Source organism: Pogona vitticeps, chromosome 3 (assembly GCF_051106095.1).
Source record: "Pogona vitticeps strain Pit_001003342236 chromosome 3, PviZW2.1, whole genome shotgun sequence".
NCBI classification, from domain to species: Eukaryota; Metazoa; Chordata; class Lepidosauria; order Squamata; family Agamidae; genus Pogona; species Pogona vitticeps.
The window spans coordinates 98,144,434-98,165,468 of NC_135785.1; the positions used below are offsets into that span (position 1 = coordinate 98,144,434).

The following is a 21,035-nucleotide window of genomic DNA, read 5'->3' on the forward strand; positions in this document are numbered from 1 at the left end:
CTCGCCATGGTCACTGTTTCTGCCTTGGGGAGTATCTTCTGGTAGAAAATAAAGTTTGGAGCTGGATAAAAGTTGCCTGGAAGTCCTTTCTTCCCACAGCAGCTGTAGCTCCGCTATGCAAATCGGATCCTCTGGCTTACATCTTACAAAGAAAAAATCGCCAAGGGACAAAATTCTTGGTCTGCCTTCAAGGTGGAATTGAAAAGCCTTGTAGAAAATGTAAGGTCCATGTAAGCCACACGGAGAGCCGACCCACTGGAAGGAATACATAAGGATGGGGAGAACAGGGAGAGAAGATCAGTGGAGAAATAATAATAATAATAATAATAAGAATCAGCAATTCTAGATCGATCCATTTTAAAAAGCCCAGCCAAATCTGATCAGAACAATTTGAAGAGACACATTTATCAATCTGATACAAACCAAGGTGGAAATAATATTAAAATAATAATGAGGGGGGCTGGGTATTTGGGGAGACAGGCTGGTTTTCCTCCGAAAAGGAGGAGGGAACCGATCAGAGGCACCATTATAATAATTTCTCTCCCTATATGATCGGCAAAGGCATCTTTTAAAGGAGGGAGAAATTGCAATTACAAGGGGAAAGTTCTTGGAAAGTTTGGGGGAGATGGAGGTGGGTGTCTAGGGGGCCCGGGGTGCCAGGATCTAGGGTGCAGAGGCGAAGAAGAGAGGAGAACCGAATACCTGAACTGAATTGGGCTCCATCTCGACGTTCTGAATTGATTGAACTCAACATTCTCTCCAAACTTGTTGGCTTGAATGGATTGCATCAGGTCCTGGCAGGGAAAAGCGATCTCGTCCAACAGCCTGCTCCGAGCCTCAATATAAAACCCGAACCCTACATCCCAGGCTCGTCCAAAATATCCCAAAAACCCGGTCAGCGATTCTCACAATCCCCGATTTTCAAACTATTTAGAAAACAGGGTTTTTTTCGCTCGCCCGTGGCCAATCTGCACGGGCGATACAGATCAACGCCTAAGCAAACCGCGGCAGGGTGGTGAATGGATCAAGGTAAAATCGGGACCCGGAGCGGTTTTGAAAATCTTACAACGCCCCAGACTCGGCCAGGGTAAGGTTGTATTCCCCCGAAGCCCCCAAAGGTCCAGCCAAAAGGACCGATCCATTTTTGCCGGGCAATAAGGTGGTCTTGTTGAGGTGCTCAGCTGACAGGACCTGCTTGTATATGTCTAATATAAAGAACATTTCCTGCAGAGAGTCAGCGGCGCTGTTCTTCTTTCTAATTCTCTTTAGCAGATTTGCTTTTATTAGACATGTAGATTTGTTTGATAGTTAAATTACGTCTCCTTACTGCCATATTCTCTACCCTCCTTCCCCCGCCAAGCAACTTGATCGGTTAGATTAGCTGCCTGGTGCGAGTATTTTAACGGCGGGGGAGACAGCAGGGTGGGGAGAAAGTGGGTTATCGATTATATAAACATATAAATATTAATGCATTTGTTCTACTTTGCGCCCCCGCCCCCCCCAAGGAGTGGTGAGCGAAAGCAGCACACAAGGCGGCCGACGATCGCGGGATCCAGCCAACGATATCGAACCGGCCGCGATCGCTTTTTATAAAAGGGACAGAACAATAAACGCTGCATGATAAATCAATACGTGAGGACCCAGCGGGGACCGAGCCGCGTGCACGTTCTTTTAATTCTGAAGTATATCAGCGCGCGCACACACACACACATGCATGCACACACTCACTCCTACCAGTTACGTGTTTACAATGCAGATCTCACGGCAAGGGCGCGCTCAAATACTAATGTGTTTATATAACCCAGCGGTACAAGAATACTGACTTTTAAAACGCGCGAGACCGGGGGGGGGAAGAGAGAGGGAAAAAAAAAACCCACTGAATTTTTCTCTCGCAGTCATAGTTTGCGAGGCGGGAGGGAAGGCGATCCATTCGGGAAACGGGTGAAATGCAATCCGAAATTAAAAACTAAAACCGGGACGCAGGGAAGGCAATGGGGGTGGGGTAGGGAAGCAAGCCTAAACCGTAAGACAATCAGCTGCTTGTAATGGGGATATTTATTGACTGATTGTTCCGGCGATTTCTGCATGCGGAGTTATTACGCAAACCCCGAGAAACTTAAAGAGCTACGGAAACGGGGGGGGGGGGGGAGGGAGGGAGGGAGAGCGAGCAAATACAATCAAACAGATCCGGCAGCAATCTCTGCTTTTCCACCAGCCGCCTATAGAAAGACGCTTTATTATTATTATTTTTTCGCAGCGTTGTTAGAAAATGGTGCATTCTCTCTCTCCTCTTCTCCCCCCCCCCGGGTTTTTACACCGTTTGCATCAAAGGTAGGGGCGCTGATCTTCCCAAAAAGAGAGGAATAAAATAATTAGGTACGATGTACGAGGCGCAGGGGAAGAAAAAAAGGTCTGTACAGTATATGACAGTTGCAATTTGATCCGCGATAAAATTACTGGATGTCGAAATGACTGGCAAGCTATTTTTAACACTTTCGCAACGTTTCACCTCTAGACACGGTGTCTCGTTGGAACAGGATTATTTTAATGAAAATCATATTCACGTGGCTGAAGTTAATAGAATTGGGAGATGGGGGTGCAGAGATCTCGGTGTTCACAGCTGAAAAGACCCTTCCTCTCCCCGCATCGGCTTTTTTTTATCGTACATGTTCATAACGCTGGAACTTATCGCAGTGCGAATTAAGGCAGTTAACCTTATCTAATCCTTTTTTTTTTCCTTTTTAAAAGGGCAGTCACAGAAAACAAGCTCTCTCGCTTGTTCCCATACAGGCGGGGAGATGGGGCGGGGGGAGGACATGGCAGGGTATCAAATTTCAATAAGTAATAAAAGTCCTCTCGCCAAAGAGCGGAGGGCTGTCGAAAACTATTTTAATAATTTAAAGGGACAGTAACACTCCGCAAAATGCAGTGGATTTTAACAAAATAAGCAGTATCTCTGTATTCACCTCCGCCCCGCCTGCGCTCTCAAGACGCTGCGGCTGCATTAAGCGCCCGATTCAGAAAGAAGTTAAGCCGGAGTGCTTGAGTTGAAACCGATAAGATTGTGCCTGTACAGAGTTAGACGCCCCTAGTTGCATTAGAGTAGCTGTTCTGCCTCTCCATAGAGGTCGCCGGCTGCGATCCTGAGCACATTTATGGCCCGATCCTATGCATCTTTACTGGAAAGTCAGGAGGCGTATTCAGTGCATCTTACTCTTCCCTTAAAGCTTCCGTTCGAAACGTGTTTACTTAGGAATAAGCCCACTGAACGCAGAGCAATTTACTCACGAGTAAACACTGAAGATTGCCGTTTCACCAGCTTACACTGGTGTCAGTCCAAGCCCAGAGGTGCGAGCCTGAGACAAAAATCTATGGGGCGCCATTGATTTCAATGGGTCTACTCTAGAGTAAAACAGGGACGTGAAGTTTGCAACCAAAGGCATTCAGAACATTCCCTTGCCACTTTTCTCTTATGATTAATACGTGTGTCTTCTTCAGTCTCCGCATTGTTCTGGTAAACATTTGAGCTGGTTTTCAGGGAACTGGAATTGCAGTATATTATAATCTTTTGTATTCTTTTTTACACAAGATCGTATTGAAGATTACACTCTGAGTCAGTTTCCTGTATAAAGCAACGCAGCAGAAAGCAGCCTTAATATGCAGGGAACTTTATATTTTAAAGGAGGGGGAGCCCCCCCCCGGCCATCCATCCATTGTGTATTATTAACACCCCACCCTACCCCACCCCACCCCCTCCTTCCCATCTTAATGCACAACGTTTTTTTGCACACCAGAGGAGCGACTTCGGATTCCTTTGGAAGCAGGAGTCCTAAAGTGACTGTAGCTAATTGGAAACACTGTATCACTGTCCGCCGGTTCTTAAAGGTCTGCGGTGGTCTAATCCCCAACAGGGCAAAATAGAGAAATCTACCACAAGGCCTTTTCGCTCCTCCCTTCCCCTGATGTTAAAACAATTGCACTGTCTATTTTGGAGAAGCCTTGGGATCTACACACAAAATCGTGATCCGATCCCTCCTTTCAAAAGGAAGAACCTCTTCCCCGCCTCAGAAGGTTTTCACAACACCCCTTTCCCCCTAAATCCAGCTCCCCAAATATCCCGTGGGGTGTGTGGCCATTTCTCTCCCAACCCCCCCCCCCCCCCGTGAAGTCTGCCGCCGTCCCTGCCACGCACCTGTAAATTATCTCCTCTACAAATACCCATGCAGGGAAAGTTTCAATTAAGATAAGTAGATTGTATTGAGAACTGTGTTCTTTGAAGTAATGTAGTTAATCGCCTGTTTGATTTCGGCTTGCGAGAGAGTAATAACGTTGTATTCAAGGCTCCATCAATCACCCCAGCAGATGTAAGGCTCCAGACACTGACGGAGGGGAAACGTGAGAAGCTTCCCCCTACAACGCAGGGCCTCTTTCCCATAATGTAAATACTCAAGCGCGGGGGCGGGCGGATGGAGTCGGAAAGGAAGGTGCAGCGCGCTCAGCGTGGAATCCTATACGCACACTACTTCCGAGTAGGCAGATCCAGGACTACGCAGCTAAAAGAAGGGCAAGTCCGCCTTCTGTGGGACTTTTGCGTAGGATGGTATCCCTCCCCCGATTCATAAGTCATGTTGCTTTGTAGATAAACCCTTTAATACGTAACGCGTGAATAGGCCAAACGCGTGTTACGTACAAAGATACACGTACAGCGCAAAGCCTCGACTCGGAGGTGTCTCACGGAATTCATTGAAATACTCCCATATATCTGCAATAGGCTTGTCGATCTGGAAAAAGTCAGGAAGGGCGATAGCTGTCTCTCAGTCACAAACTCGTGGTTCCTATCAATTCATGTGTGGAAAGGCCCGAGACGGTGTTTCTACACTTCCTCTTATTTGGGCGCTGAGAGACATGCATCTGCAGGCCTCACAATGACAACAACGGGTTAGATCCAGACACAGCCACTCTTTATAGCAGCCCCGTTAAAGACAGGCAAGCCATGACTCCCTCGCCCCGAGCTCAAGTGACTAATGTCGGTCTGAGACTGTGGTACTTTGAACATCTCATCAGACGACTAGACCCACTGAAAAAAGGCCTAATACAAGGGAACGACGGCAGTAGGAAAAGAGGAAGACAGAGAATAAGATGATTAACTATAAAAGGAGCCAGCTTTTAGCTTGCAAGACCTGAGTGAGTTAACGGTGAGACCATTTTGGAGGCCATACATTGGTCAGGTCGCTATAACTCGAAATGACTTGGCGATGTATGATTAACAACAAACCATAACTCACTCAGGATCAAACTCAGTAACATAACTTAAAATTGAGATGATCAGTACGCTTGTTTGGGGATCAGGCGAAATTCCCCCTTCCCATGCTTCTTTGTGCCACAAAATGTAGCCTTTTGATAAGAGTATGGCGATTGATTTTCATTCGCTACGTCGCCGATTGGCAAGAGTGTTTACTCGCCTATGTTCTTTATTACATTCATTAAAAAGCAAAACCTCAGGCGGAAAGAGGCTGGAGGATCTGCAAGCCTCATTTTTTTAAAAAAACGAAAACAAAAACCCCCACACACTCCCGTTCATTTTATTTTCCACATGAGAGACGAAGCTTTTGCAAAGACAAAAACAGCTTCAAGACGCCTTCCACGTTTAAATAATTCAAATTGCAATCCTGGATCCATTTTACCAGAGGGTGAAAAAAGCAAAAGGAGGACTGAACGCTATGGGATTTACTCCCGAGGAGACATACATAGGATTGCTCTGTTGTTGTTTAGTCGTTAAGTTGTGTCCCTCCTGTCTTCCTTCCACTACCTCCGGGAGTTTGGTCAAATTCATGTTGGTAGCTTCAGTGACACTGTCCAGCCATCTCGTCCTTTGTCGTCCCCTTCTCCTCTTGCCTTCACACTTTCCCAACATTAGAGTCTTTTCCAGGGAGTCTTCTCTTCTCATGAGATGGCCAAAGTATTGGAGCCTCAGCTTCCAGTGAGCACTCAGGGTTGATTTCCTTCAGAATGGATAGGTTTGTTCTCCTTGCAGTCCAGGGGACTCTCAAGAGTCTCCTCCAGCACCACAATTGCGCTGTTAGTCAGCAAATTTATCTGCTCATTGCTACACACCACCGCCAGTGGCTCGACCCTGGAACTGCAACTACTTTTTTTTTATGGAGACATAAATTCCTCGATAAAAGCTAGGAACGCTAGCAGGTTGCGGAATGGGTAACGTAGCGCTCGCTTGCTCCCCCCCTTTTGTGTGTGTGTGTGTAAATAAGCCATTCCCCTTTTCTAGATCTTTATAAGGAACCGCTTCCACCATCCCCTTTCCCTCGCCCACCAATGCCCCCCCCCGGGGCTCGCAAGAGATCAGAAGAAAGAATTAGGCAACCGGCGATCTCTATCAACATGTCAGACACGTCATTGTGTACGATCGGGAGTAATAAAGTGAGAGAGGCGGGCGGGGAGGGGGAGGAGAGCGATCCAGGCCCCTTTCGCAGGTTTACTGTAATGACAATAATAGCCCGCTGGCTGCTCCATGTGTGTGTGTATAAAAGGAAGCGCTGCCCATTGTTTCCACTCCCAAGATTCTATTACCGAATCTCCAAGAGCTCGAGATTCTAACCCCACCCATCCACCCCCCCCTTCCCCGCCCAATGAACAGTAGATTTGGGGAAATATGTCAAAGCTCGTTCCTTCCCGAGAATCTAATCCACTCCATTTTCTGGCGTATTAACAAATAAAGGAAAAGAGAACATTTCTGAAATGTCAGCGCCTCTTCCTTGTTTATGGTCACTGCGGGGAGGGCTACGCGCCGCGTAAGCATCATTCAGCATGAACACAGCATGAACCATGAGCATAACTGACGATCCCTGGGCGATCGCCGGAGCAAAAGCAACAAGTCTGCTGGTAGAGGTCTCAGGTCAGCGCTTTTGCCTGCGACCTCTAGCGTTCAAAGCGCAGGTCGCACCTCAACTGGTGCATGTTTTTGACTCTCTCACACACACCTACCTCTTCACCGCCGGTGGAGCCAGCGGTGGGTTAGGTGTCTTCACGAAGGCACCCGTGTTAGCTTGAACAGATTTAGAGAGGACACCTCTCTAAAGAAAGAAGCGAAATGATCTTTGGCCTCCACATTCAACTCGTCATTTATTCGTTTTCCCGGAGATTCTTGCTATTTAATAATAATCAAACATGCTCAGGTCAATTCCGACTTATGATGACCATTTCCAGGGTTTTCTAAGGATAGAGCACTCGGACGTGCTTTACCATTCCCTTCTTTTAGTGGCACTTCAGGACTGTGGCACTTGCCAACAGCTACACAAGCTGGCTTTTCCCCTAGGGGCACACTGGGAAACTGGCCTTTTATTTATTTATTTATTTATTTATTTATTTATTTATTTATTTATTTATTTATTTATTTATTTATTTATTTATACATACATACATACATACATACATACATACATACATACATACATACATACATACATACATACATACATACATACATACATACATGCCCCACCTATCTGGACAAACAACCACTCTAGGCAACTTCCTTGTTATAGTCACAAGTTTTATAACTAACTTGTTGAGCTATCTGGCAAATAATAATTAATCAGCATAAGTATAAGTATCAGTTAACAAGCTGTAATCCATTGGGCTCATACAATTAATATAATTAGCTGACATTTCCTAAGATGATTCATATCATCATCATCATTCTTTATTACGGTCGCAGGCCAGTAAGATTATATGGAGTATATGATTCCTTCTTTCAAGGCGATTGCAACAATTTCTCTGTAATAAGATAAACCTTACTGCAGAATCTTGCAACAGCCCTGTCATGGAGATCCATATGACATATGCTACCATCATGCTCAAGCTCTCTTAAGTTTACGTAGAGAGCATCTGTCCAGGGTCAGATTGGAATCAAGGATTTTCTTATACAGTATTAGAAGTAGTCTGCCTGTGGTCCACCAGAAATTGTTGGACTGCACTTCTCATTAGCACGTTGGTCCTCGTTGCCTATGCAGTTGTTATGCAGGTCCATCAGTATTTGCATGCATACCCAAGGTGTGGGAGGCTGGAGGCCCAACAGCTTCTAGCTTTTCTGGTTGCCATTTTGGATCTTCCCACTTGCACCGCCCAGGCTGTGCACTTTGCTCCATGGTCTCCTGCTTTTTCCCCTGTCCTGACTGGGCCACTTCCTCTTGAGCAGATGAAAGAAGCTATCATGAACCAAGAAAAACTAGCTAAGCACAAGTGCGTATTGGTAGGAATGGTACTGCCCTCAGAAAGAAGAAGGTGCTTCATAGAACAGCTACAGCAGATGACAAGAACATTCAGTTTTCCTTAAAGAAGCTAAGAGTTCATAACATCTCTAGTAAACATGCTTACAAACCAGGGCGCAGTAATCCTAAGGTTCAAACTTCTGTAGCTGCTAATATTTTCACAATCACAGGCCATGCTGAGACAAAGCAGCTGGCCATAATGCTGCGTAACATCTTAAACCAGTTTGGTGTTGACAGTCTTACAAGCTTGTGGAGACTAGCAGAGGCTCTACCCAAGCAACCTGTGGATGACAAAGCACCTCTTGCTACTGGAGAAGAAAGATGACAAAGTTCCTAATCTTGTGGAAAACTTTGATGAGGCTTCAAAGAATTAAACAAACTGAACTGTCACTTTGAGCTAACTTGAAAAAAAAATATATGGAGCTGCTATTTTACGGTATATTATAACTTTATTTGTAACACTTTCTAGAGAGCAGTTCTTTGACCACATCTCTCTTGCAGCTCACTCCAGGAATAACTTCAGTACAGTCTCTTCTGTAGCCCTACGTCTCAATAGGCTTAACTAACCACCACACTGCTCCTTGGATCCATGCCACTCAGTTGGCTCTCCAGTGGCTACTTAAGGGCTGCCATTTCTAATTTCCCACAATGCCTTGGAGCATCTGAGAAGCAGTGAATCTACCCTGGCAATGTGGGACCTTTCAAATGGCTGCTCAAAGCTGGTATTTCTGGGCCTAGATCAATGGCTACAGAGATGAACCCTGACATCATGTGGCCCTCCACATCTTTCTGGGCCACAGCTCCCCCCCTCTTTCCCTTTACTGTAATCATTGGCTATGCTGGCTCAGGCTGAGGGGAATGGTAGTCCAACAACATCTAGAGAACTGCACATTGCCTACCATTGCAGAACTCAGGACTGACTTTTCTCCCTCTCTGGGTGAGGTTTTTAACTACCTGCAGAAGAAGTCAGCTTTGCTTATCCCATTGCTGGGTCCATACACAACCACACCTCTCGAATTTCCATTGTTAAAAGTGCACACACTTTGCAAGAACTTTTTGTTTTGTTTTGGTCACAAGCACTTTATTGGGGAGGTCGTCCTATCTAGTACAAGAGGGCTTACTTTCATAGGGGTGGGCAGAAGACTGTAGTCTTAACAAGAAGGGCAGCTCATACCAATGTTACAGCCAGACTGTGGAAGCCCTGAAGCCGGTTCTGTCCGTTGTGTCTAGAAAAATGCTTTCTGCTGCATTTGTGTAAACATTTGCCCTGCTCCACCAAAGCACATCCACTGAAGAAGCATCTCTTGGCTACATGTAGCTAACAGAGATGTGGATGTGTATTTGGAAGCACATCTAAGTAGGCATCCATCTGGGTTCGGCGGAGCTGGCCAGCTGCGTCTTCTGCGGCAAGTGAAGGCTGCACGTACCTCTTCCGGGCTGTGTTGTTGCCTACGACTACAGCTGGGATCGGGGCCATCAGCAGTAAACACTAGTTGCGTTCTGGGAGTGTGTCTTTGGAGGGGATGTGTTTCTGGAAGCTGCTTGAAATACCTCCTTCCCATTCAATCTGAAGATTTTAAACCTACAGCTGGGGACAAGTTCCCCCACGTGCAGTTGTTGTCAAAGGCTGTGTGCGCGGAAGGGTTAGAAGAACTCTGCCCAAGCATTTTCTCTCCTCTGTGCCTTGGCTTGCTCTGCTGCACTCAAGCGCTGGCTGCTAGTCCGATGGTCGTGTCATGAGTTTCCAGGGAGAAGTGAAAAACATCTGATTTCCAGAATTTTTATAGTCATTATGATGTGTTTGACTATGTATGTGCCAAATTTTGGGTTTCTCTGTGTTGCAGAAATACCGTCACAACAGTTTTATTATCCCCAATGGTGAGCAGGTCAGCAAGCCCCCCAGATCCTGTTTATACAAAGGCATGGCATATTTTCTTGCAGTGCAGTTCATTGTACTCACAGCAATTCGCCTCTCAGTTTTATTGATTTTTGCCAGTTTGCCAGGATTGCATTTTTTTCCCTGCACTGATTTAAAAAAACAGTCTTTGAATAATCAGTACAGTACAATAAACTGGGCATGCTTTGCTGTGGATTTGCTTGTTGTTTTGGTTAGCATTAGGCATGCGTACATCACTCTTTGCGGCTTTGTTTTCACGAAGAGGATACCTAATTTTATATTATCCTTGGAAACCCCAGCTCCACCTGTGATTGTGTTTCTTTGGTTGCAATATAACAATAAATAAACAATAAAGTTGCAATTGCTATTATATTTTTGAAAACAACAGGTTTAGCCTGCATGGAAGCTACATAATCGCCCTCCCCCTATTTAGTTGCTTACTTAATTATTAATTTACTTATTCGATATATAAATGTCCTCAAATAAGTTCAGCAATGTTTGTGCTTTTCTTCCTTCCTATTTCATCTTCATGGCATCCCTGTGAGGTAGGTCAGGGGTGAGGAGCAGAGGGTCACTCAGTGAGTGTTATACTCAGAGGGGAATGGAAATTGGATCTCCCAAGTCCAGCCCTTTAACCATGTACAGACAAGTCACTGGCCATCATGTAGCCAGCCACATGTCCTCTTGACTCTTGACCATCTTGGTTTGTGACAGGCATCTGAAGGGACTGGCTGAGTTCAGGGGGTGGTTACTGCATCTTTACTCATGGGTGCCAACTGCCTTTAAAGAGTTAACTTTTGTCCACTTCTGATAAATCTATCCTTGAAATTTATAATGGCTACTGTCTCTGTTCTAACATCCCTTTGAAAGGGCGGCTGCATTATACTTCTACACAATATTTCCTTTTTTAAAAAAGGTTGGTTTTGACCACTTCTGGGCCTAAAGTGGCATACAGTGAAGACTGCCCTCCCAACCACTCAGACCTTACTGTGATCTAGACCTTTTCAGTCTGGGTTCAGGTCTGGATTGGGGATGGAATTGGCCTTAGTCAGCTTGAAGGCTGGCCTTCAGTAGGAGAGGGATGTGGAGGATGTACAACCCTTCTACTCTTCCTTGGTGTCTCAATGGCTTTGGATACCATTGAGCTTCCTGGACCAGTTCCCCGAGGTTAGCATAGGGGGCACTTTTGTGTGGTAGTTGTGCTCTTATCGTATAGGTTTCAGAGAGTAACCCTGGTGGTGGTGGGGATTGCATCTTTGCCCCCAAGCGATTGCACCGTGGGCTACCACAGGGTGTAATCTTATTCCCAGTGATTGTTAACACAAAGCTGTTTGGGGTGGTTCAGCACCGTAGGGATGTGGGGCACAGTGTGACATGTCATGATTCATAACAAGGACTGGACTGCAGTGGTGGACTGGATGTATTCTGGAACAACAGACCCCCTGTGGATAGCTGCTTCCTACCTTCAGGAGATGGTTCATTTATCTGGATGGGATTTTCAGTCCCCGCTTAGGAACCGGTGCATACTTTGGCAATGCTTTGGGACTTATCCCTATCCCTGAGGCCCAAGTGGCCTCAGTGGCAGAAACTGTGGGATACTAGCCTTGACAAATATGCAATGATGGTGGTAACTTCAGGACTTGACTACTGTAATATGCTCTGCATGAAGCTATCCTTGTGCCTGGTTCAGAGGCTTCAATTAGTGTGGAAGAGGCTAGGATCCTCCATGAGGTCTCCTGCTGTACACTCACAAAACCTATGTGCTCGAAGATCTACACTGGCTGTTGGTTTTATACTGAGTTGTGTTCAAGGTATTAAGTAAACACCAAGGATTATTAGCACTTTATATCTACTAATATTTTGGATTCAGAATATAACTATAAGAGAATAGTTACACCTCTTGAGGTAACTCTAACCTCAGAACATGACCTGAAACACACGTGATTGCTGGTAACAGAGTCTCTATGGAGTGAGCACTTTGATGGGGTGAGGGGTTAACAATGCCATTGCCATTTTGTTTTAGTAGATTTTATTCTTTTTATTATTGTATAATGAAAGTAAAGTTTCCCCTTGACAAATTGTCCAGTCGTGTCCGACTCTAGGTGGCGGTGCTCATTCCCGTTTCCATGCCGTAGAGCCAGCGTTTGTCCGTAGACAGTTTCCGTGGTCGCATGGCCAGCGTGACTAGACACAGAAAGCTGTTTCCACTGAGGTGGTACTTATTTATCTACTCGCATTTGCATGATTTCAAACTGCTAGGTTGGCAGGAGCTGGGACAAGCGACAGGAGCTCACTCCGTTGCATGGATTTGAACTGCTGATCTTACGACCTTGCAGCCCAGAGACTTTGCGGTTTAACCCGCAGCACTACCACATCCCTTATTATAGTGAAAACGGGTAGAGAATTGTTCTGAACACAGTACACACACAAAACCAAAGAATTGTGGCTGAACACAGTGAGTAGCATCACCATGTATCTTAGCCATGCTGAGTTGTCAGGTGATGGTTAATTAACCCTTGAAGCAATCAGCGTCTTCAGGCAGAGGAGCTTGATCAGGTTCCTCTGAAATCCTAAGGAACCAAGACGTCTTTGAACTCCACTTAACCTTAGAGAGCAGCAATGTCAATACTGGCCAGAGGCCAAAGACAACCAGTTAACCTTCTGTGTGGAAAATTGTGGGCATGAGCTGGTGTTTAAAACAATAATATCACACTAGAGATTGAAAAAAGAAATACAGTGTCTGAAATTCAGTTGTTCTAAAGTATGCTGTGTAAGCCTGATGATGTCATCATCAGTGGCAATTTTTCAGAAATGAATAAGAACTTCTTTCCTTACCCTTCCAAGGGCCCCATGGAATTCCTTTCATCAGCAGGAAGCAATGGAAGCCAAGGGACAGGAGGGGGACATCTTTCACCACCAGGATGACTTTACTGGTAGCCATCTTTTTTGTTAAGTAATAACTTCCCTCTTTCATCCCACAGCTTCCACAGCTTCCTAATGATGAAAGGGATTCTAGGGACCCTCAGGAGCTTAGGGAGAGATGTTGGAAATGTTTAATAGCCGAAAAGTTACCACCACTACCGATTTGATAGCCTTATGCAGCATCCACAGCCTGATACATAACCCACTGAGCTATTCAGCAGTTCACGCAGTTCAAAGATGAACTTTCATCTGTTGGTTTTTAAATGTCTGGAATCCATTTGCAGTTATATTGTGGCACTCTCAAAGGAATAATTTTGAGGGCAAATTTAATAACATTGATACTACCACAACAATGCAAATTACAAAAAAAGGTTTTTGGCCCCAAATCCTAAATTTTATCATGTAAGTCATAGTGGTGAACTGCAGCTAAGGTACTAATTGTGTGCCTGTTCAAGTGATTGGCATGCGACCAGGCATGTCACCGTAAGCACAATGAGCACCTTGTTAATTAGCTGCATTTTGCCATTATGACTTACACACTTTAATTACTCTGGAGTAAAACTCCAATAGAATTTTGGCCAAAGGCTGATGATGAGTTGAGACAGCCTAAACTGAGAAGAAAGAACTTACTGAGTATTCTTCACACCAGTCAGTCTTGTGGAAAATATAATGATGCTGAACTTGACTCTAACCAGCTTCTGAAAGGTTGCTCCTCATGTCTTTATTATGGCCTCCTGCTTCCCTGAGAGGACATGTTTTGAAGTCAGGAAGAAGGTCCTGGGTTCAATTTCAAGCTGTCTAGGTAGGGCTAGGAAAAACACCACTTTGAAACACTGAAGAACTGCTGCCAATCAGTCTGCCTAAGGCACCATCATCCTATGTATCAGTTCCCAAGATGTCAGCACATTCTACTGTGATCAAGAAACAGAACTCAGGATGAGGCTGGATAGACTAGAAACAGAGAGATTCCAGGGCCAGCCCAGACATTAGGAACAGTGAAGGGGGTCAACTGAGACAACTGATTTTGGGTATCAGGAAAAAGAACATGTTAGTTATTTAACTGATGATGTTTATGAGCACAGCGGGTTGGAGTCCCTCGTTGTGGAGCTTAAACCACCTCTGAGCACTTTATGCCTAAGAAAACTTGGGAGGATTGCCATGAATTGGAATCATCCTGTGGTGGTGGTGGTTAGATTTTTACTGCCAGGAAGAAAGAGAGGCATTTGTGGGATTTTGTACCTCAGGTGCCAAAATAATTTGACTGGCCTTATGTTTCTTGGCATAGGGTCAGGGGCAAGGGAGCCATCCGCTGATCTGCCTGAAGCAGCAAAATCTATTGCATTGGACCTGTAGGATTTTCAGTGGCTGGGATCACCAGAAGAAGGGGATCACTCTTACTCTCACTGCCACAATGTTCCCAAACCCAGAAAACATCCCTTTTCTTCCACCTATGGAAATAAAGAGTTGCCATTCATTTTCATTGGGTAAATAAAGTGCTAAAGAGTGAATGAAACGGCGCTGCACAAAAGAGCACGTGGTAAGCCTGCCTTCCATCCTTGATGGTTGGGTATCTGGATCTCAATGGGTAGTTTCCACTGGTGGCAGTGGGCCCCCTCTGTGCAGAGCACAGACATATTCCTCGTCTTTCCAGCAGGTCTTTCTACTATAAAAAGCCCTCTCTGTACTTCTATCATGCATAATGGGCATTTTGAGACTATATACATATTTATGATGTCTCTGTTAAGATAACATCTCCACCTCCCCCCATGCTACTTGTGGGGAAGAAAGAAAAAAAAAAAAAGACACCCAACAACATTGGAATTTAAATTCCAGTGTAATCATAAGTTGGATTTTATCCTGCAGGCACTGGCTGTCTTTTCTCTGTGTGAATGTTTGCTGGCTTTTTCTGGCCAAAAGAAATTTGCACAATGTTGTAATGTTTCTGTGCTTTCTTTTTTTTTTTTTCAGCATTCCAAGGTTTTTACTTAAGCTTCTCATAAAGAGCTATTTTCAGAGGCGGAAGGAAAAAAAGTTTCAGTTTAACAAGTCCGCAAAGCACAGTAAAACCATAAAACACAGCAATGACAACAAGAGAAAAGTAGTAGATTACACGGAGGAAATAAGATACAGTCAAGATACAGTACAGCAGTGGTTGCAGTAACAACATGTCAGTCCAATGCAGGCTATTTTTAAAATCATATTTCTCTTGCAGCCCTGAGCATTGGAAGTGTTAATTAATTAAGTCAAGTTATTTTCATGGCTTAACAACAAGAAACATCTGCGGTTAAAAATACCTATGAGACAGGAAACCACTTAAACTGAAGTTCCCAAACCCATTTTTCCCCTTATGGCTGAAACAGAATCCTTCTTAATCCAGAAATATAATGGACCCATCAAGGTAGCAAAAATGAAGGGCTGTGTACACACCCCAGTTTTCACAGTATCTGCTGTTTGTGCTTGATTTTATGAGCAGTTACAATTTGAGCTACTATTACTTTGAGTCATTTTTGGAAGAGCTTCTCTTTACAGAAGAACATTTGGAAACGACAGTGGGAACCTGACATGAACTTCTAGCTGTTGCCCCTCCTTTTTTATACCACAGTTTTGCAGAAACTTTAGGGCCGTTCAAGTCAGCTTTTGATGGGATCAGTTACTTTGCGAAGTGAGTATTGGAGATATGCAGTAGTTTCATAATGGGCTAAATCCAGTGTTAATCCTAACTGTAAACCCACTGAATTCAGTGGAACATGTGTAAGCAATGATTTATACATCCCATTCTTTTCAGGAGGTCTCATCTGGTTGAGAGTGTGAGACAGTGTAGTGTAGTAGATAGAGAGTTGGAGTCAAACTCAGGAGACCTGTGGTTCAAATCTCTGTCTGTCCATGGAAAAGATGTGTGTTTGTGTATGGCAGTAATATCTCACATATCTTAAAAATCCTATAAGGTTTGCCATAAGTGAGAATCAACTTGAGAGCATACCACAACTTGATTTGAGACTACTACTGGATTTAGTCCAATCTAGTTCTAAATAGACATGCAAAGCAGTTGGAGACAAATAGGCAGGCAAATATATAGTGCTTGTTGAGGCAATGATAGCTTGTGTGCTGTGGTTTCTACCTTTAATGTTTCTAGAGGGTTTTTTTTACCTCAGCTACCAGAATCATTCTTCAATGGCCATGCTGACCTGGCTTTCTGGAATCTGAAATCTAACCACTACTGAGGACCCAGTTTTGGGAAGCACTGCTGAAGAGCATTAAAAAGTGTCTGAAAAGCTAATTTTGTTCCTGTTCTGTGACGCAACTCCGTCTCTGAGACCTTTATTATGTTCTGGTTCCTCACAAAGACACAAGCTGCATCTATCTTCCTCACATTGCCACCAGATGTTTTCTTTTAAACATCAATTAATTCAATGACACACCATTTAACAAACACATTAATTTTATTTATCAGGTTGGGGTTAATGATTGGTTGAAAATAATAGTGTCAATCACAGGAAGCAAATCACTTAGATAAACAAATATGTATTTAACTCCTTCTATTGCCTCAATATATTTCCCAGTCTCAGATCTTAATCTACCTCAATCAATCCCCTTTGAACCTCTGATCTCAATCTATATGCTTGCCCTCTCACTCTACTCTCACTGTCTCACACTACTACTCTCTCACACACTCCTCCTCTCTCAAGTCTCACACAGAACTCACTCTGTCCTCCAGACTCCTCCTTTTGTACTCCCCCTTCTCTCCTGCTCCCACCTTCCATCCTCTTCATTGGTTCTCCTGCCAAGGTTCCCTTGTGACAGACAGGTGCTGACTGGGGTACCCGCTACATGTTGTTTAAGAACAGTCAGCCTATCTGCTAGAAAGGTCATCCATGGTGCAGAGCTAATTAACAGCCCAGGGTATTAACCCGATGTGATGTCACCCAGCAACTACACAGGACTTAGAAAGTTCTTTCTAACTTTTTAATTTATTTATTTATTTATTTATTTATTTATTTATTTATTTATTTATTTATTTATTTATTTATTCATTCATTCATTCATTCATTCATTCATTCATTCATTCATTCATTCCGCCCATCTGGAAACCCAGGCCACTCTGGGCGGTTTACATAATATTATAGTATGAAGACAAACAATACAAAAGCGCACAATAAAATAAAATAATACAATATTGACACATGAAAACAATATCAATAGAACATTAAAATAAAATAAAGCATGGTGGAGGTTGAACATTAGCGAATTGTGGTTATTTTAACGCTATCAGATGTCATAGAGTTCAGCAAGGTATCTCTAAATAGAAATGTTTTTAATAATTACCTAAAGATTCCCAATGAAGGTGCTAGGGGTATATTGGACGGGAGAGCATTCCACAATTTTGCAGCTACCACCGAGAAGGTCCAGTTTCTGGTTATTGTTTTCCAGGTCTCTCTTGGGGTCAAAACTCTCAGCTGTCCAGCCTGCAAAGATCTTACAGGATGGGCAAATCTTGGTCGGAAGGAGGCAATCTGCCAGATAACAAGGTCCCAAGCTGTTTAGGGCTTTGTACGTTAACACCATTACCTTGAAGTTGGCATGGAAATGAACAGGTAACCAGTGCAGGGTGGCCAGGGTTGGGGAGATATGTTGATGTCTTCTCACCCCATTAAGTAGTCTGGTGGCCGAGTTCTGGACCTGCTGAAGACTCTGTGACTGCACCAAGAGCAGCTCCCCGTAGAGAGCATTACAGTAGTATAATCTCAAGACTACCAGTACATGGATCAGCATGGCCAGGGACCCGGTGATAAGGTAGGAACGCAGCTGAGTGATCCGCCTTAGATGGAAATAGGCGGTGTGGACCACGGACACTATCTGAGATTCCATTGATAGCACTGGGTCCAGAAGTACACCCAAGCTGCATCCTTTGTGGCAAGAGAATCTCCCCCAAAAGAAAGAGAGGCACCCAGACTGCAGACACTAGAGCCCCACACCCGATGGATTTCCATCTTGTTTGGGTTCAGTCTCAGTCTATTGTCCTTCATCCATCCCAGCACGGCATCCAGGCAACGCTCAATGGACAGGACAGCATCCACTGCAAAAGGGTGGAAGGAGAGGCAGAGCTGGGCGTCATCTACATATTGATGACACAAAACTCCAGACCTCCTGATTACCTCCCCCAGCGGCCTCATGTAGATATTAAGTAGCATTGGGGAGATGATAAAATCCTGAGGGATGCAACATTTCCCCAAGCTGCACTCTCTGAGGACGGTCCTCCAGGAAGGACTGGATCCAGGCCAAGCCCTGACCTCAGATTCCCAACCTTGACAGCCTCCCCAGAAGAATACTGTGTTCGATGGTATCAAAGGCCGATGATATGTTGAGAAGGACCAACAAGAATGTGTTGCCCCTATCGGTCTCCCTCGTCTTGCAGGGCAACCAATGCTGTCTCCGTGGCATGGCAGGGTGTGGCCTGAACCTTGACTGGAATGGATCGAGGGCACTGGTCTCCTTCAGAAGTGCCTGAAGCTGATCAGCCACCACTCTCTCCACCAGCTTGTTCATATAAGGGATATTAGAGACAGGTCTACAGTTGTTTATGTCATCCGCCAGCAATTTGGGCTTTTTCCAAATTGGTCTAATGAGTCTTTCTATGAGAGCAAGGGGCATCCTGTCCTCAAGAAGAGACCCAGTGATTATGGTGGTAGCCCAATCTACCAATCCAGGCCTGGCCGCTTTCAGCAGCCAGGCCGGGCAAGGATCTAGTGAAGAGGTGGTGGCCCTAGCACCCTGTCGATCTCAGTTGATGTCACAAGCTGAAATTGTATCAGGTTCCCTGGGTGAGGCAGAGCAGCAGACATCTCAGTTCAATCTACTGATAAAGAAGAGGAATCCAGGACCTGGCTGATGGTCTCCAAATTGGTCACAAGAGATACTACTGGGAGGTCTGTCCCTGTGACCAGTCCCGGATAAATTGTGCACAATACGGAAAAGGTCAGCTTGGTGGTTACGAGCTTTGCTTATCCAAGAAGCAAAGTAAGATCGTCTTGTAGCCTTCACTTTTGCTAGGTGGATATTAGATGCGATTTTTGCGGCTTTAACGTTAGCTTCCATTGGGTCCCATCTCCATCCATCCACCAGAGCTTCAAATGGAATGCCAACTAGTTCAGCTGGTAACCCCCACATTGCATCTTGGAAACCAACTGAATCCAATAGCCTGTGGGGCAGACCGTCTTAATGGGTCCCTGCTTCCTGCGGGGGGGGGGGAAGTGCCAAAGAAAGGTTGCATTTTATCAGGTGGTGATCCGACCATGACACAGGGACCAATGTCAAATTGGTCACCCTCGGATCACGCTCTCCCTGTCCAGTTGAGAATACCAGGTCTAGTGTTTGACCAGCCATGTGGGTGGGGGCGTTAACATGTTGGAACATATCTAAGGAAGCCATGGTTTCCAAGAACACAACAGTTGGACCTATGGCCTCAGTCTTAGCATGGACATTGAAGTCTCCCAGGACAAGAGGCCTGGAGGAACCTCAACACTGCTGCTGAGACTAAGCCTGTCAGCTCCGGAAAGGAGAGTGCTGGGTCACGGGGAGCACTCTAAACCAGCATCATCCCAAATCCATCCCTGGCTCTCACCGACATGTTGAGGGCCTCCAGGCCTGGGATCGCCAAGGCAGAGAGCCTGACAACCTCTAAAGTGTTTTTATAAATAATGGCGACTCCCCCTCCCAGACCTTCCAGTCTTCCTTGATGATGGATGGAATATCTGGGTGGACAGATTAGCAACAGGGCTACACTGCCCTCTGCACCCACCCAGGTCTCAGTAATACAGGCCAGATCTGCTGCTTTGTCCAGGATCTGGTTCTAAATTGGGCTTTTTTTCAGGACAGACCTGGCATTTAACAACATCAAGGGTAGAGTGGATGGTTGGCTGAGCGAGTTACCTCGGTTCTGACCATTGGCGACAGAGCTATAACAAGGGATAGCCTTCAAACATCTGACATTCTTTTAGCTTTAACTGCTACTGGGCCAATACCTTCCTCTGTCCCTCACAGTTTGTATGTTATTCATATCTCCTTCACTGGGTGACAGGACTTCTATCTCCAATTTCTAGAATAAGGTATAAAGTGCAAAGTGGTAATGGGTATAAATAACAATATAGCATAAATAAAACTATACAAGAATTAAATGGCCAATAATATACTTAATAGCAATCAATCTCAAAGATCTGAGATGTAACAATAATTAATGAAATCTATGCAATAAAAACAGTTTTATGGTTAAAATTGGGCAGTATTAATTGTGGTAAATCAATAATGTTTATTAAATATAATTTAAAGCCCACATTTTTCCTATTGTGGAATAGCCACAACAGAGAGACAAACTGATAAATTTAGACTAGGATGTCAACAGATTAAATGACAATATTAAGTCATTAGTAAGGATGGTTAAAACATTAATTAATGATAGGGTAGTATACCAGATCTTAAACACTTCTCTTAATCTGTCATCGTAATCTATTTAAGGTGCTTTTGTCAGCCTTATTAGTCTTCCTTTTGCTCACATATCAACACTTTCCTTGACCTTATTTATTACACAACCATGTGTAAAATTAGTCGTTTCTAATCAACCTTCATCACCCTGCTCCTCTCGGACTTTATGTTTCTGCCTTTTATAGAAAGTAAGATTTCTGTTCTCTCAGCTATAGACATCTTTTATGGCTTAAGATAGCTCCACTTCTAATAACAAGCTAACCACAGTATATGTGCAGTTTGACCCACAGTCCAAACCAGATACATAGCTACAGTAATATGTTGTTAGCAGTGATGCTTCCTTAGGAGACGAAAGAAGTCTGTTTATCCTAACACAGTTTTCCTTATATCCCTGTATTGAAAATTGCCTGGCTTTTGTTTAATACTTGCTCATTAAGAGGTAGGTACAGGCTTCA

At 44.4% G+C, this 21,035-nt stretch overlaps 1 protein-coding gene and 1 pseudogene across 3 annotated transcripts in view; one reads left to right on the forward strand and one right to left on the reverse strand.

The window, feature by feature from the left end:
- The window catches only part of ARID5B (AT-rich interaction domain 5B), a 244,060-nt gene extending 237,673 nt beyond the window's left edge, over window positions 1-6,387 (reverse strand). Inside the window, exons 1-2 of one of the 2 annotated variants that reach the window (XM_072995169.2) lie at window positions 703-6,387; window positions 1-255 (exon numbers count right to left, since the gene is read on the reverse strand). In XM_072995169.2, coding sequence (XP_072851270.2) covers window positions 1-255; window positions 703-723 — 276 coding nt within the window. In that variant the 5' untranslated portion in view covers window positions 724-6,387. The remainder of the gene's footprint in view (window positions 256-702) is intronic. The other variant, XM_020793194.3, reaches the window with a different exon arrangement.
- Window positions 6,388-8,212: 1,825 nt separating this feature from the next.
- Window positions 8,213-17,865, forward strand: LOC110078751 (transcription factor BTF3 pseudogene; annotated as a pseudogene). Its single transcript, XR_013543823.1, has one exon. The product of XR_013543823.1 is annotated as a transcription factor BTF3 pseudogene (transcript).
- Window positions 17,866-21,035: the final 3,170 nt, after the last annotated feature.